The sequence below is a fragment of the Equus quagga genome, chromosome 7 (genome assembly GCF_021613505.1).
Source record: "Equus quagga isolate Etosha38 chromosome 7, UCLA_HA_Equagga_1.0, whole genome shotgun sequence".
Lineage (NCBI taxonomy): Eukaryota > Metazoa > Chordata > Mammalia > Perissodactyla > Equidae > Equus > Equus quagga.
The window spans coordinates 2,118,832-2,134,874 of record NC_060273.1 but is presented as its reverse complement, the minus strand read 5'-3'; the positions used below and the strand labels follow the sequence as shown (position 1 = coordinate 2,134,874).

At 48.0% G+C, this 16,043-nt stretch overlaps 1 protein-coding gene across 4 annotated transcripts in view; it reads left to right on the top strand.

Moving 5' to 3' along the window:
• The window catches only part of ABCA3 (ATP binding cassette subfamily A member 3), a 52,015-nt gene that overhangs the window by 1,892 nt on the left and 34,080 nt on the right, over positions 1-16,043 (top strand). For 2 of the 4 annotated variants that reach the window (XM_046666847.1, XM_046666845.1), the window contains exons 2-9: positions 4,701-4,905; positions 7,056-7,127; positions 7,313-7,577; positions 8,553-8,680; positions 9,377-9,542; positions 12,237-12,496; positions 14,537-14,653; positions 14,948-15,068. In XM_046666847.1, coding sequence (XP_046522803.1) covers positions 7,074-7,127; positions 7,313-7,577; positions 8,553-8,680; positions 9,377-9,542; positions 12,237-12,496; positions 14,537-14,653; positions 14,948-15,068 — 1,111 coding nt within the window. In that variant the 5' untranslated portion in view covers positions 4,701-4,905; positions 7,056-7,073. Of the gene's footprint in view, positions 1-4,700; positions 4,906-5,891; positions 6,127-7,055; positions 7,128-7,312; positions 7,578-8,552; positions 8,681-9,376; positions 9,543-12,236; positions 12,497-14,536; positions 14,654-14,947; positions 15,069-16,043 lie in introns of all 4 variants that reach the window. The other 2 variants (XM_046666846.1, XM_046666849.1) reach the window with 2 other exon arrangements.

Genomic DNA, 16,043 nt, shown 5'->3' with positions numbered 1-16,043 from the left:
CAATCCTTAAAAAAAAAAAAAAAAAAAGAGGAAGATTGGCAACAGTTCTTAGCCCAGGTGCCAATCTTTAAAAAAACAAAAGAGCAGAACCTCTCGACCCTGGCTGCACATTAGAATCACCTGGGAACCCAGCCTCTCCATAGGTGGGCCTCTGACATCAGTTTCTATCTTAAAGCACCCCACAGGATTTCATTGTGCAGCCAAGACAAGAAATCCTGAACCAGGATTGTCAGTGGCTGCTTCACAGTGGGGTAGGACTGGGCTGGGAAATGATAGGTAGGATTTCAGAAAGTAGAGACAGGTCTGGTGGGTGATATTCCAAGAAGGCAAAACCACAGAAGGCCCAGGCACGTGTGGGAAAGTATAAGGTGTGTCACTGCCTGTCCCCCCAAGTGGCTCAGAGTTGTTTGCTGTGTTTGAAGAGATTTGGAGTCAACAGGCAGACAGGCATCTTTGCAGGAGCTGAGTAGCAGGCTTGCTGCTGCCTTGCTTCTGACAGAAGAGCCATGGTTACCTCTCCCCGGGGATTCTCCATTGCCTCATTACCTCATTTCCTGCACCTAGAGAGCCAGAGCAGCTAGCAGGATGTGGAATGGGACCGAGGCTGCAGCAGGGGTTAAGAAAGCCAGCAGCTCTGGTTTTGTGGAACTCTTTCCTGATAGCCACCTTTGGACCACAGCTTTGACTTTAAAATATACCGCACCAACCCCTGCCTAGAGCTTCAGTGTGAACTCAGAGCCATGTGATCCTGAGGAGATGGCCAGCCGATGCTGGACAGAGAGGGTGGTAGTGTTGAATGTGAGACCAGCAAACTGCGTCTCCACCTGGGCCTCCCAATGCAGATGACCACAGCCTTGAACTAGGCCTCATGGGGCTCTCAGACAATGACTGAGGCTTGTGGATTTTAACCCATCTCGTCCACACAGGGGCCACTTGTGTAAATAAGTCATCCACAAGCTTTTTTCTTATGCACTGTTGTGTATGAAAGAATTTGAACATGCACCCCCATGTATTACTTATTTATAAAATATAGAGCCATATACTACTGTCCTGAGTATTATGAACATAGAAATATACACAAATACAGACCTTTTAAAGGGATGAGAGGCAAAGTGAACATGATTAAATCTTCTCAGTGTATTAATGATACAAAATCTATTATACAAATGTGTGCTGTTTTTAAAAGAAAGCCATGCAATCAAGTCTACATCCCATTTATAAATTCTTGGTGAAACAGGCCCAGCATTTGACGGTCTGGTTCTGAGTTCTGTTTCTTTTGGTTGCCAGTTCTTGAGGCGTTCGCAGGGAAGTGCAGTGCGCCTCATGAAGGCACATGGACTCTGTTGTGACTCCGGGCACTTGTTTCTCAATCCCACTCACCAGTCATGCCAGGCGTCTTGAGGAATTTGGGCTGGTAAATGTTCTGGGGCTGTCAGCCAAGGTGGGAGTTCTGGATCCCAGAGCTTTTGGTGTGCAGGTGTCAGTGTTGGCGTATACAGTGCTCTTGCAGCATCCTCGGCAACACAATCATACAACTGTGGAAACCTCTCTGAACACCCATTTTCATAAATGCTCGGTTCTTGGCACAGATTATTTTGAAAAGCCGTAACTCTCACGCCTTGTCACCTTTTCTTTGAAGGAGAGATTTGAGTGCATTGGCTTAAAAGAAATAAGCTAGCTGACACACCACTGCAGTCATTTGTCATTGAAAAATAAAGTCTCCAGATTTGGAACTTTTCATGAAAGAAAATATCTATTTCCTCCTTAAGTTCTAAGTCACTAGATAACCAGTGAACTGCCGTGTCACAAAAGGTATTTACAGTCCCTTTCCAAATCACTACAAAGTATTGTAAACCTTCGGCTATTTGAGTCTTGTTTGTTTTTTTAATGGCCACAACCATGATATCTAGCAGCGTGTAAACTCCAACACATCTGAGAGGCATAAAGCAAATCAGTGGGCGAGGGTCTGCCATCACCCCCGTGTCCTGGAGCCCATCCTCCTCTGTCAGGGGGCCATGACTGCTGACCACAGGCCAACAAGATTGCCACGCTCTGTCCATGTAGTCAGTATTAGTAAAGCCAATTTTTTCTCATTTTTAAAGAAAAATAGGTAGAATTTCTCACCATTCCTTTATTCTAGCAGCTTGTCTTGCTCACCCCACTTGGAGACCAGTAGTCGGGTTCGGTGGCGGGGACCATACTCTATAAATGTGCCTGCTATTTCCAGCCTGTTTTTTACAGTGTTTATTGGTATTTGGACACTTCACCTGCAGAATCCATTGAATTAGATGTTTTCACATATTACTGTGCACCCCCCGAAAAGAAAGATCATGTTCTAGGTAAAAGATTAAGCAAAACAAACACTCCCAAGCAGCATTACTGCACATTTGGACACGCCCCCTTCCCTGCCCCAGCTCCCTTCTTGGCTCAGCATCCAAGACCTTGGGCAACTTCCCTTTCTGGCTCATTCCCTGCTGCTCCCTCCCCAGCCACTCAGAACTACTTGCTGTTCCCCGCACACATTCTTTCACTTCTCCATGATCTTGTGATGCCCTCCCCACCCCAACTAGCAGGAAACTCCAGACCACTCTCCCATGTCATCACCTCCTCCCGGGTGCCTTCCCAGAACTCTCTCTGTCTTACACACACACACACGCAATGATTTCCGGTCTTCTCCAGAATCTCGTGATGACTTATTTGGCTTCAGTCATAGCAGTTACAGTACATGCAAGCATTTTCAGACTGCAACCTCCTTGGATTGAGAACATTGTGATTTTCATTTCTAAATCCTTGGTACCTGGGACAAGTGCCCATCCTACAGTAAGCACTTGGCAAATGTTTGTTGGATAAATAAATGCTTTTTGTCTTGTGTATCCAAAAGGCCACAGATTCTACTGCAGACTTTAAGTACCTATCATGCCTTCTTTAGCATCTACACACATAGACCATTAAGACCACTGACTCCTGTGGATTCCCCATGTCGATAAGGAAATGCCTTCCTAGCAGAGACGGGTCCTCACCCACCTCGGTCCTCAGGAAAAGTGCCAAGTCCTGGCCAGTGCTGCCAACAAGGCCATCTCTCTATTCACCCCTGTGGTAAAGAGGCAGAGCTGTGGTTGTCTGCTCTGTGTCACATCAGGAGGTCCACCTGTGGCTTTATTGAGACCCCCCCCCTCCTTCCAACCCATGCCTTCTTCCAGGCTGTGCAGACTGAGGCTTCCGTGGAAGGAGATGCACCGAGCTCAGGATACGACAGGAATACGTGATGTAACACGGTGTGTGCCTGGCACCAGGACCCTGTCCACTTCTGCTCGCTGGTCTTGAGGCCTGCTTGGCAGTGACCCCCCTAGAAGTGTTAACACCATTCTGTTCCACATGTGCAGAAATGAAAACTTCTTTTGCATGGGGACATAAAAACTGGAGGTCATATTCAAGCCCATAATGAAAAAGCCCACAGATAAACAAGTGGAGGTGTCTGGACGCCTCACGATGCCCTGAAGAGTGCCACTTGAGTGGTGGGCTCCTGGACAACCACGGCTGCCCGGGAGTGGCACAACCCATAGCTCTTAAACTAACAAAAGTTGCAGGAAAAACAATTTTTAGAGGAATCCTATGTGCCATCAGGAGAGTTCTCAGAAATCAGTAGCCCACAGTATGCACTCACTCTGGACCAATTCAGCTTCTCACATAAAAAGCAAACATCGAAATAGTCAATGATTTGTGTAACGTTTAATATTTTAACAATAAGCAAACAAGTGTTTTAGTAGGAAAAAAAGCTTTCCCTTCCTTTCCTGGTGTGGGAGGAGTGAAGTGAGACTCTGCAGGGGAATGTTCTCAGATGTACCCTTGTAGGGCGGCAGTGGCAGCTTTGCAAGAGGCCCAAGCCCTAGTGTTTGTGTTAGAGTAGATCGCGCCTGGGCTGGTTCTGGATCTTGGCCATCTCCACTTCTGGGGGCTCTCTGGGCCGCAATGTCAAGTGTTTTAAGGAACTTTAACTTCCTTTCCTCGTGTACATTTGCTCTCATAACCAGAAAGCTTTCCAAATTTTGTAATTCTGGGAATCTCCTCCTTTAAATTCCTTTTTGCTTAAACAGAACAGATGCAAGTATAGCATTTGGTGAGACTTCAGATAAAGCTGGGCATGCCCAAAGCAGCAAGCTGGGTGCTGCGGGGGCGGGGGACAGAAATCAATAAAATACCTGTTAAGATGGTAGGGCTCCAGGGGTGTTTTTTCCTTTTGATTTCTAATGTTATGTTCTAGGAACAATATATACAAATTTTATAAAGATGTTTACCGCTTTTAGGATACACAAGGGTGTAGTGGTGTCATTGTAAAAACACGGACTTGGGAGTTCAAATCCTGGCTCTGCAGCTTTCTTGCTGTGTAATCCTGGGCCGGGTACTTCTTCCTGGTTTCTTCTTCCATAATAAGGTGATGATCCCAGAAGCTGGGGCTGGATTTGGAGGCTCTGTAGATATAAAAGTGTATAATGTGAAGGCTTCCTGTGTTTTAATGTCCCAGGAGAGAACAAAGAGCCACCCCTGCAGTCTCTCTTTTCCTAAATCCACGTTTCTTTCTTATCAGATCTGCTCTAAGTAACAGACTTGAGATCTATTTTGCTTTTTGATTTTCTGACTTGGTGAGAGGTGTTTTATGATTATTTTCAAATTATGCTCAAGCGTCCTCCATTTGCCTGAAGGTACCGGAGAGTCATGCCAGCGAGCCCCACGCTGCTCCTGATGTCCTGTGAGGCGTCAGTGCTCCAGAACCCCAAGGCCGCCCTGCTGCACTCGAGAGGCCTGCCGGCCCCACCTCTGAGCCCTCTGGGCAGGGCCGCCTCCTCCTGGCCAGTCCTCCCATAGCCCGGAGGGAGACTGCAGCCAGGAGCTTCTCCCAGGACTCAGGTCAGTCTCCAAATGCTGCCCTCCAGCCTCTGCCTCATGGGAAGGTAGACAGATGGTCTGTCTTTCTGCCCTCTCCCTACCCTGGGCCTAGAGAGACAGGATTAAGCATGAGATGTGTCCTTTCTTGGCCAGACTTTTCCAGGAAGGGAAGTTGTCTACTTCTGTGGCCAGAAGTCTTCTTTGAACTGTGACCCTTTACATTCCCCTCTTGGCAGAGGACGAACGTTCATCGCAGTCATCTTGGTCATCTCGGTCAGGCCAGGCACCCGTCCACCTATAGTGGGGGTGACCAGCCTCAGCTAGAGGCAGTGCCTTCCCCTCTTAGACTAAACCACTTCCAGAAAGCTTCCATAAACCGCAGGCCTTTGTGGGTATCATTAAATCTTTGCTCGTTTATTAACTGTCTACAACTGATTTTAACAGTTTTTCCCCTTGTTAATTTAAAAAGAATTTGGATAATTTATTAAGTTGCTGCTTAATAGAGCTTCATTATTTTAGCTTTAATTTCTTTACTTTTTAACCAGGTGGTTAATTAAAAGCCGTATTTTACATTAACTTGTAAATAACCTCTTGCAGTTGTGTTTCCTGCAAATATTTATTGACTACCCTTTAAGGCATAAATTTTGAGTAAGTGTTATTAGACAGATATGGACAGACACATCTTTTTTTAAAAAGTAAGAGTTTAATTTCAAAAAGAAGTTTAATGGAAATGATCTGCAACTGACTGAAGCCAAAAGTAAAACTGGCTGTTTTAGAAAACAAATAAGCTCTCCCTCTGCGTGCGCTGGGTCTCAAGGTGGGCTCTTTGGACAGTAGTGTTAGCATGTGTTAACTGATGAATGACTTACTAGCCGCTCGTTTGAGTTTTCTGTGCTGGCTTAACCTGCCTAGTGGATGGTGTTGAGTCAGTATCAGCCTGAACGTGGAGTCGATCCGTTGAACTCAGCTCCTCTCCTGTGAGTCACGGTGGCCTCTTCCCTTTGAAGGACTGTGAGCTGTGAAGGGCTCCTCTCGCTCCATCTGCATCCTTGGCCTGTGGACAGTGACCAGGAGCTCTCCGGGGCCTCCCCTCCTCCACCACCCTTGCTGCCCACCTTAGGTCGGAGCAACCTGATCTTCGCCTCGGCCTTCATGCCCGCAGCTTCTGGAACGTGGTGCTTCCATGTTCTGGGCATCGTGGGGTCTTCCTGAGCTAATTCAGACCACCTCCTTTTCTAGCAGGTTAGCAGCTAATGAACTGTGGACTCAGTGTCTCTCCTTCTCACACTTGAAATCTAGTGAAATGGATTTTCTAAATTAAGGGAGACCTTCATAAACCTCCGCTCCTGTTTCTGCTGTCACTTATGTTTGGTAATCTCTCAGCAGACTTTCCCAGCCCTATGTGCCAGATTTAAATGTAACATTCATACGTGACATGGGATAGTTTTCTTTGGTGGAGAATGACCCCTCTCACGTGGAGGCTCACATCACATACCAATACCCATAATTGAAGCAGGTAAAGCTGGTCCTTAGAGTTCAAGGCAGGAGAGCACATGCCATCATCTCACCCACCTGTCTGCCTGCCCACCCACTTGTCTTGCTCCCGGATCAGCAAGGCCAGTGAGGGCCCCTGAGGGGCAGTAGGCCTCCAACACAGGTCTCTCCTCCCCCTGCCCTCTACGGTCCCCTCCAAGTCTTAGAAATCACCCCGCAGCCAGGACACTAAGCTGAATTTCCTTCCAGTGCTTCCATGATGGTTGAGAGTAAACACAGTCAAGGAGGGGAATTCCATCAGCCTGAATATTTTGCTAAGAAATAGCACATTCATATGAGCTACAGAGAACATCTGAATACTGTTTATCAAATGATAAATACCCCTCCAGCTGTCATGTTGCATATAAAAGCCTGTTGTTGATCTTCCATTTCAGGAAGGAACAAAGTCAGTTTCCTAAAAGAGTGTATGTTCTTTGTACAGAATAGAACTGATGTCTTTCTCTCTAAGGTGCTGTTTTGAGTTAAGGTGGTACAAAGAAGGTGAGGAGAAACACAGAGAGGAGGGCACAATGCTCAGCAGAACATAATCTTCCACACTTTCCCCTGCCCTCCCCCAAACACTCACAGTTTACGTTTTCATCACACACCCTAACTTTTTGTCTTTGGTCCATAACCAGCGTCCTTCCAGCGAGAAGATGGCAGTGCTCAGGCAGCTGGCACTCCTGCTGTGGAAGAACTACACTTTGCAGGTGGGTCTGACCCTCGGGGACACTGTGGGAAGAAGGGGGTGCCCATCATGTAGGCACGTTGGGAGGCAGGGGCTCAGGGCAGAAGAGGAGGCTGGAGGAGGGGACAGCCCAGAGGGAGGGGGCTCTGTGAGCCTCGTGCCTCTGCCTCGCACTCCGTCAGCGTGTGCCTTCCATTTGTCTTTTAGAAGCGAAAGGTGCTGGTGACAGTCTTGGAACTCTTCCTGCCCTTGCTGTTTTCTGGGATCCTGATTTGGCTTCGCTTGAAGATCCAGTCAGAGAATGTGCCCAACGCCACCATATACCCTGGCCAGTCCATCCGGGAGCTGCCCCTGTTCTTCAGCTTCCCTCCTCCAGGAGATACCTGGGAACTTGCCTACATCCCATCCCAGAGTGTTGCTGTGAAGACTGTCACAGAGATGGCCAGAAGGACACTGGTGATCAACATGAGAGGTGAGGCGATATCACTGTGGGGTTCAAGGCCCAGGAGGCAGGGAGGAGCCCGGGTGAGGAGCCACACCAGCATCCAGACCCAGCATCTCCTGGCTGGCCATGTTGCTCTGGGGAAGTCCCTTGATTCCGTGTCATGTCTTATAAAACGAGGACCAGGGTTGTGAGGGCCACGTCAAGTAAATGTGTGACAGCTTTAGCAGCACTGGGCTCTGGAATCTCACCTCATTGTGTGGAAATAGGCATCCATATTCCCAAGGAGAGCGCTTTAATTACAAGGGCAAAGTGCATTTTGAGTGCACAGTGCCAGGAACCTTTTCTGCAATGTGGTTTTGGGAGGACAGCTCTAAAAAAGTCGTTAGGAAACCTGTTGAGGGACACTCCCAGTAAACGTGCCAGTTGCCTTTTCTAGCTCTTTGCTTTCAGGATAAAAAATATTACCCCTCTTTTTCCCCCTCTTGATTTTGGCATATACTTCCTGTGACTGGTTTAATTCAGTGCAGCAAACACTTCAGGAAAGGTCCTCGGTCCCTCACTAAGTGATTACAGTAAAACCCTTTATGTCGAATGGTATCTGGGTGATAGAGAAACAGTTTAATAAACTATACTTTAGTGTTTACTTGAATTTTTAAAACACACTATTATGGTTGTGAGAAAGAGAGGCTGACCCTGCCCGCAGAACTTAGTGTAGGGGGCCGCCCGCATGGAGGAGGGCTGTAGACTGGGCGTTGCCGCCAGCTCTGCTTCCAGCTCTCACCAGAAACCCAGGGCCAGCTGTGATGGCCAGGTTCTGCCCGTCCTCACAGCAGCCTGTCTCTCTGCCAAAACAAAAGCCTCCTCGAGTCTTAGGAAAGGTTTACAGAGCCCTAGAGAAACTTGTCAGTTTGCAGTCTTTTATCTGAAAATGACCTGAAACGTCCAGATTTTTCAAGTGGAGCAGACAATTGGGCAACGCACGGCTCCGCTGCTCTCCCACAGCTCGCGGCTTTCGCTCGGAGAAGGACTTTGAGGACTACATCAAGTACGACAACCACTCCTCCAACGTGCTGGCTGCCGTGGTGTTTGAGCACGCCTTCAACCACAGCAGGGACCCCCTGCCGCTGGCGGTGAGGACCCTGGCCCCTTGACAAAGCCGCACGTCCTCCCCTCTGAACCAGTTCAGCCGGGAAAGTGCTCTGCTGGCCTGGGAGAGAATTCCCTACTTTCCTTTGGGACAAGTATCGCCATCTGGGTCCCCATGGAGGGAGCTTTGGTGACATTTTAGCCCATCAGGCCAGACAGTTTAGAAACCTCACCTGCCTGAAGAAAGTGGCCCTAGACTGTCACTGCAGGCCCCTTTATGTCCTCTCATATGAAAGGTACTCCTAGTCTCCAGGCCTCTTTAGATAGAGTCAGAGAGGATGGTTAGGAAAGTAGCAGATATTTGGGACTTGAATATGATGTGGCACTAAAATCTCTGTTAGGTATTTAAAACAAACAAAGAAAAAGAAAGTTATTTGCCTGCCAGATGACATTAAGACTGGGAAACTATCAAATCCCTCAGTGTTATTTTGGTCACCTTCCACCAATTATCACCGATGCCATGTTCTCAGAGTTCACATTGGCAAGAGAAGGGTGGCGAACAACACCCCAGAGGTGCCCTGTGGGGCTACCTGCCCCACTTACTCTGACATTCTGAGGCCCTGTAGACCTTGGTGGGGGCTGGGAGAGTGATGGGTTCTCAGTAATGAGAGTCCCCTGAACTCTCATTTGCTTTCTCTGTCAGGATCCCTCAGAGCAGTTGATTCTCTTTGTTTCCATAGGTGAAATACCACTTACGTTTCAGTTACACACGAAGAAATTACATGTGGACCCAAACAGGCTCGTCTTTTCTGAAAGAGACAGAGGGATGGCACACCTCTTCCCTTTTTCCACTTTTCCCAAACCCAGGACCGCGGGAACCTGCATCCCCTGATGGCGGAGAACCTGGTGAGAAGCACGTTTAGTGGCCACGTTACCACCTGAGGTGCTGACTGGTGATAATCACGTGGGGGGACCTGTCTTGCATTTCTCTGCAGAAATGCTTTTCAGGAATATTTGACCTTCTTCTTTGTAGGAGAAGGAAAAAAACATCCAGTAAAACTGGCTTCTGAAAGGCTAGTCTTTGAAAACGGCAGAGGCATTCTCCCTATTTCCTGGAAGACACGTGCTCTTGAATGAAACACGTGTATTTTGGTTTTTTGGAAGCTTCAGGTTGCACTGAGTCTTTTGAGCTTGGTCTTACATTTCGCTTCTCTCTCTGGCTGTCTCTGGGTACAGTTTCATAGGCTTTGTAAGCTCCATGGTCCTGGTGTAACTGTCATGGTTTAGTCGAGTCAATGGACGTTTGTGGAAGTTGGGTCTTGGCCAGCTGTGCCCTTGCAGTGCATGTTGGTCTGTCCCGTGTGACTTTGGCAGGCAGTTGGCATGTTTGTCTCCTTTGAGCTGTGGTTGCATCTTGGAACCGAGCTCAGAATGGCCAAAAAGTAACTGGGACCCAAGAGTAGACTTTGTCCTCAGGCCAAGACCCAACGGTGGGCTCTGGTGGCGTCCAGGGCGTTGTGAAGAGCACAGGATTCCACGGCCTGCAGGAGGCAGAGCTTGTGTGAGGGTTAGATGGAAAGACACAGGAATGTCCCTAAACAGAATGCCAGGCAGGCAGTGGGATGTATCGCTAGTGCCAGGGCCTGTCACTAGCCTGTGTTCCAGGGCAAGGTTTTAAATCCAGAAGAGAGACTAAGGTGAGCAAGGTGAGGTGAGGTGTGCGAGGCCCCAGAATGAAGCCCTGGACAGGCCACCAACCGGGGACAGGAGAAGCCGCATCAGCTGTCATGCCTGCCACCTGTGGTCAGCAGCGAGAGAGATTGGCTACTGTGACCCGGGTGCTGGGCTGTCCCTTCTGTTTGTGGGGACAATTTCCTAAGCTTGGAAGGAACAGACAAAAGAAAAAGACCTTTTCTCAAAGGAAAGGACCAACAGATTTCGCTATGTACAAACTGGAAATTTACCAAAAAAGAAAAAAACATAACACTGATTTTAAAAGCAGACAGGAGACTGGGGAACCATTTTGGCGAATGACAAAGGGTGACGATCCTCGTTCTTTAAAGGGCTGGTCAGTCTAGTCAGTTAGAAAAACACGAAGGCCCAAGAGGTGCAGCAAGGATGTGAGTGTGGCCCCCAGCAGGCACTGGGTAATGTAGCCTGGTGTTCTCCCCAGGCCACCCCTAATGTCCATACCTTAACACCCACTGCTTCCCCTGATAAGAACTTAGCCCCTGGGATAGTCTGAAAGATGGAGAAAAGCCACATGCACAAAGATGTTCACCATTGCTTTATTTATGGTCATAAAAATTTCAGCAATGGGAAATGATTGATTATAGAGTGATGGCTTCATTCCTCAGAGTATTGACAGCCACAGAAGTTGTGAGGATGAGGACCCTGCCGTAACTTGGCAAAGCCTCGTGAGAGAGCAGTGGGAGAGCAAGCAGGCAGGATATTTCATAGAGGAGGCAGTGCAATGTTATGAAAAGACACTGACGTTGAAGCCAAAGAGACCAGGGTCCCATCTTAGCTGTGCCCCCTCACCAGTTGTGTGGCTCAACTCCCTGGCCTCAGTGGCCCCACCTGTCTGATGGGGATATCATTAGCTACTCTGCAGGTTTATTCTGAACAGGAGAACTAAAGCTCCACCCAGCAGAACAGTAGGTAACGTTAATTGAGCACCTACTATCACAAACCATAAAGAGACTTAAACCAAAGGGACGCAGTAGAAACACACAGACATGGTAACCCTGTGTTGGGGTGTGGTTGGCATATTGATTTTCTCTTTTCTAGAGGCTGGAACCCAGGCATCTGACAGTTCCATGTTAGAGGACATTAGATGTTCTAAACGTCACTGTATTTTATGAATGAGGGTGCCCACGCCATCCAGACCTGCACTCCAAGTCCTACTCTGTCTTCTGGGCTCAGGCCTCAGGCACTCAGGCTGCCTTTTTCTCTCCTGAGGCTGTGCCTGCTCCTTCTTTAGGCTTGGTCTCTCCCAAGCGTAGTTCTGGACTAAAATACCATATCCCCAGTTTATCATCCCTCCCAGGCCCTTTCCACTTTAAGAATTTTGTTACAGACCACTTGGGGAGTCAAAAACGGCCCGCAGGGAGAACCACAAAGCACGTGAAGGTCTTACAGTAGGGGGCTTTGGGCTGTGGTGCCTGCCTCCCTGTGAGATGGTGACTCAAGGGTGGATGGAATTAAAGTTGCTAATCAGCTGGCCTCAAGATAGCAAAGTTATTATTGATTATCCCAGTGGGCCCAGCGTAATCACAAGGGTCCTTAAAAGTAGACAAGGGAGGCGGAATAGGTCAGAGAAAGACGTGACAACAGAAGCAGGATCAGAGAGATGCTGCTCGGCTGGCTTTGAAGGTGGAGGGAAGGACTGTGAGCCAAGGAATGAGGGCAACCCCTACAAACTAGAAGACTGAAGGAAACCTTAGGGGCATTAGATGATGTTGCGCCATGGTCTTGATTACCAGGAGACCCTGGTACAGCTCAGGGCATGCAGCTCTCTGAGCAAGCAGCACTCGTGATGTTGCTTTTCCGACACACGTTGACCCCATGTGCTGCAATGTCTTCTGGTCCTGCACTCAGGGTACATCCGAGAAGGCTTCCTGGCCGTGCAGCACGCTGTGGACAGAGCCATCATGCAGTACCACGCGAACGCCTCCACGCGCCAGCTGTTTGAGAAGCTCACCGTGATCGCAAAGAGGTTCCCTTACCCGCCTTTCATTTCGGACCCCTTTCTCGTCGCCATCCAGTACCAGCTCCCCCTGCTGCTCATGCTGAGTTTCACTTACACCTCACTCACCATTATCCGGGCTGTCGTGCAGGAAAAAGAGAAGAAACTGAAGGTGACCTCTTTACCTTTGGCTTTAAAACATTTTGGCAAGTTGGTTCTAGGCACAGGGCTGCTGTGGAGTGGTTGGGTCTCATGTCCTGTTGTCAGGCAGGGGCAGCTCCTGGATGTTGGGGCCACAAGAGCCGCTGGGCATGGGGCAGACTCCCACCCTGGCTCCAGCCCATCTCAGGCTTCTGTGAAGTCAAGCCTGGTATATCCAGATTTTAAAAGCCCTGATAAAGCACCATACTTGGTGTGCTGTACTCTAAGGACTGAACATTGAAAAGACAGCATTTGGGATATATTGGGTTAAGTAAAATGCATTGTTGAAATTAATTTCACTTGTTTCTTTTAACTTTTTTGATGTTGCTACTATAAAACCCTAAATTATATATGTGGCTTGCATTCTGTTTCTATTGAACAGAACCACTCTAGAGAGTAGGTCAACACAAAGTGTTTAAATATGTGGCTGAGCAGAAAGCTAACTAACTTTGCACATAGATCAAGGACAACTGTAGTTCTAGCCTGTTGGGCACAAGGTAGTGTGGAATTTAAAAATATCAAGTGTCACTCTAAGGGAAGATCATTGACTTATTGAGTACACCTGAACAAATAGTGTCACCTGTAAACTCATACCAATGACACTAGCAAAAGTATCCCAAATTTGTGTGAAATTCCTCCTTTGGCAGTGTCTGCAGTGCCAGTGACATGACAAAGTGTCTTCAGTGGCACCATATCTGTGATTCTGGAGCTTTTAAACTGCTGCAAACAAGGGGCTGGGGGACTGATGAGAGGTGGCTGCTGTCTGCTGCGGCCCCTTAAATGACTTTGATCAAATGGTGCGATATTGGAGTGGACAATGAAGTGGTTCAGAAAAACAGTATTTGTGCACACACATGCCTACAGATAGGTTGATCAAACTGATGTGGCAAAATGGTAAGTGATTACTGAATCTAAGTGGTGAGTGTATGGGACCATTGTACCAATCTTCGCATTTTTCTGGAGGTTTGAAATTGTATATAAGCAGCTGGAAGATCAGCCGAGTTTGGCGCCTGGCATGTAGAAGACACTTAATCAACCCTGGTCCCCTCCTCTAGACCAGCACTGTCCAGTGGAACATTCTGCCATGATAAACATATCCTGTGTCTGCTGTCCACTCGGGTCACCACTGGGCACTTGTTGTTAGCGTGACTGAGGAGCTGAATTTTTAGTTTTAATTAATTTCGGTTTAAATAACCACATATGACCTGTATTGGATGGCACAGCTTTAGGTGTCCCGTCCCGTGTCCCCCCAACACTGGCGAGGAAGGCCTGTCCTTGGCATCACTAAACTCCCGTCCTTCCTGCAGGGGGTGCCCCTCACAACAAAAGTCTAGACCCGTCATTTCAGAATAGCAGGAGGTGAGGCAGAGCCTCTGGCTTCTAGAGCGTTCCCACAGCATCTGTTGGTCCTGAAACAGCTCTGGGGCCACATTTCACAGCAAGGACATTAGTGTGGTTGGTAACCCGTAGAGTCTCTCTACTAGACAGTGGAGGGGCCGGGCTCTGCTCTCCTGACTCAGAACCCCAGTGCCAGTAGCTACACCACGTGGCTTCTTGGGCACAGTTGGGTATCTGGAGAAGACCAAGCACAGACCAAGAGTTTGGGATTGCTCCATAGAATGAAGAGTTCATTAGCTTCATCAGCACAGATTGAGCCCACGTCAGGCCCTGACTGAATCACAGAGGCAGTCATGGCTGGACCTCAGCTCCCTCCCTGGTGGGCCCAGTGGAGGAGACAGACGAAGTCTTAGCTCTAAGTGAGGGAGAGCAAGGCAGCTGCTGGGTAGAGGTCAAGGGAGCACACTAGGGTGATGGGGAGAGGTGGGCTGTGCTGGCGGGGGAGCAGGGAAGGTGTCCTGCAGATGTACAACACCATGCATCTGCACAGACACCCACACACTCAAAGGCTTTAAGGAAAGTCAGTGTGAGGAAGGCGCCAGGACCTGGTGTGGCAGGCAGTGGGCGCCCAACCCAGCGGGAGTGTCAGAGCATGTGTCACTCTCTCCCCCAGGAGTATATGCGCATGATGGGGCTCAGCAGCTGGCTGCACTGGAGTGCTTGGTTCCTCCTTTTCTTCCTCTTCCTCCTCATTGCCGTCTCCTTCATGACCTTGCTTTTCTGCGTCAAGGTGAGTGTGGCTTCGAGAGAGGGTCTGATGTGAAGAGCATGGCGTTCAACAGGAGAGCCAGAGGCAGCTGTAACACCACCAGGGCGCTCCCAAGACTCCATCTGTACGGATTTCAGGGGAAGTCTGCCCTTCAGTAGAGAGGACAGTGGCCTTCTCACTCACTCAGTGTAGCCCCATCTCCCATCCTTACCACTTTCATTTGTGGCCAGGAATGTTTAAGACTCTTCCTGGTTTTGTCTCCACCTTCCCTGCCACACCTGTCCATGCTGACTGATGGGATGGGACGCTGTGCAGGTGAAGAAGAATGTGGCAGTGCTCAGACACAGTGACCCCTCACTGGTGCTGGTCTTCCTGGTGTGCTTTGCCATCTCCTCCATCTCCTTCAGCTTCATGGTCAGCACTTTCTTTAGCAAAGGTGAGTCATCCTGCCCCCCTGGGAACAGAGGACAATGGGGTGATCCAAATCTCAGAAAACTGGGTGGTTTTGTTTGGGATGAGTAGAAATAACCCAGAGACTTCGAGGGGGAGGGGGTTGTACTCTGTGCTTTCCTTTGGATTCCATTTTCTGGGTGTTGAAGTACATGCCTGAATAGTTCTGTTAAGAAAGCTCAATGAGTGATTAATTCTTTTTGACTTTATGTCTGTAGATATCTTTATTTTGCCCTCACTCCTGAGTAATATTTTGGTTGCATATAAAATTCTCCATGGATGGCTATTTCCCTTGGCAGTTTGATAATGTCTTACTACCATTGGATATCCATTATTGTTGGGGAGAAGTCTCCTCACAGTCTAGGTGTGATTTTTCTTTACTTATGAATGTTTTGATATGAGGAATCACGTCCTTTTTCAGTTCTACAAAATTTCAGTTAGATATTGATCAGATTCTGCTGTACATTATGCCATCGTTCTCTTCAATTAGATCTTTGTTGGAGCCCTTCAGTATGTTCTTCATGTCTAACTTCTTTCTTTTTTTATTGCAATAAAATACACATAACATAAAATTTACCACCTTAACCATTTTAAGTGTACAGTTCAGTAGTATCAAGCACATTTATATTGTGCAGCCATCGCCACCATCCATCTCCAGAACTATTTTCATCCTCCCACTGAAATTCTGTCTCCATTAAACAACAATTCCCCATTCACCCCTCCCTCTAGCCCCCTGGAAACTACCGTTATAGTTTCTATATAGCCTCTATAAATTTGACTCCTCTAGGTACCTCAGGTAAGTGGAATCATACAGTATACAGTATTTATCTTTTTGTGACTGGCTTATTTCAATTTGCATAATGTCTTCAGGGTTCATCCATGTTGTAGCATATGTCAGAATTTCCTTCCTTTTTAGGGCTGAATAATAATATTCCATTGTATGTATATACCACATCTTGGT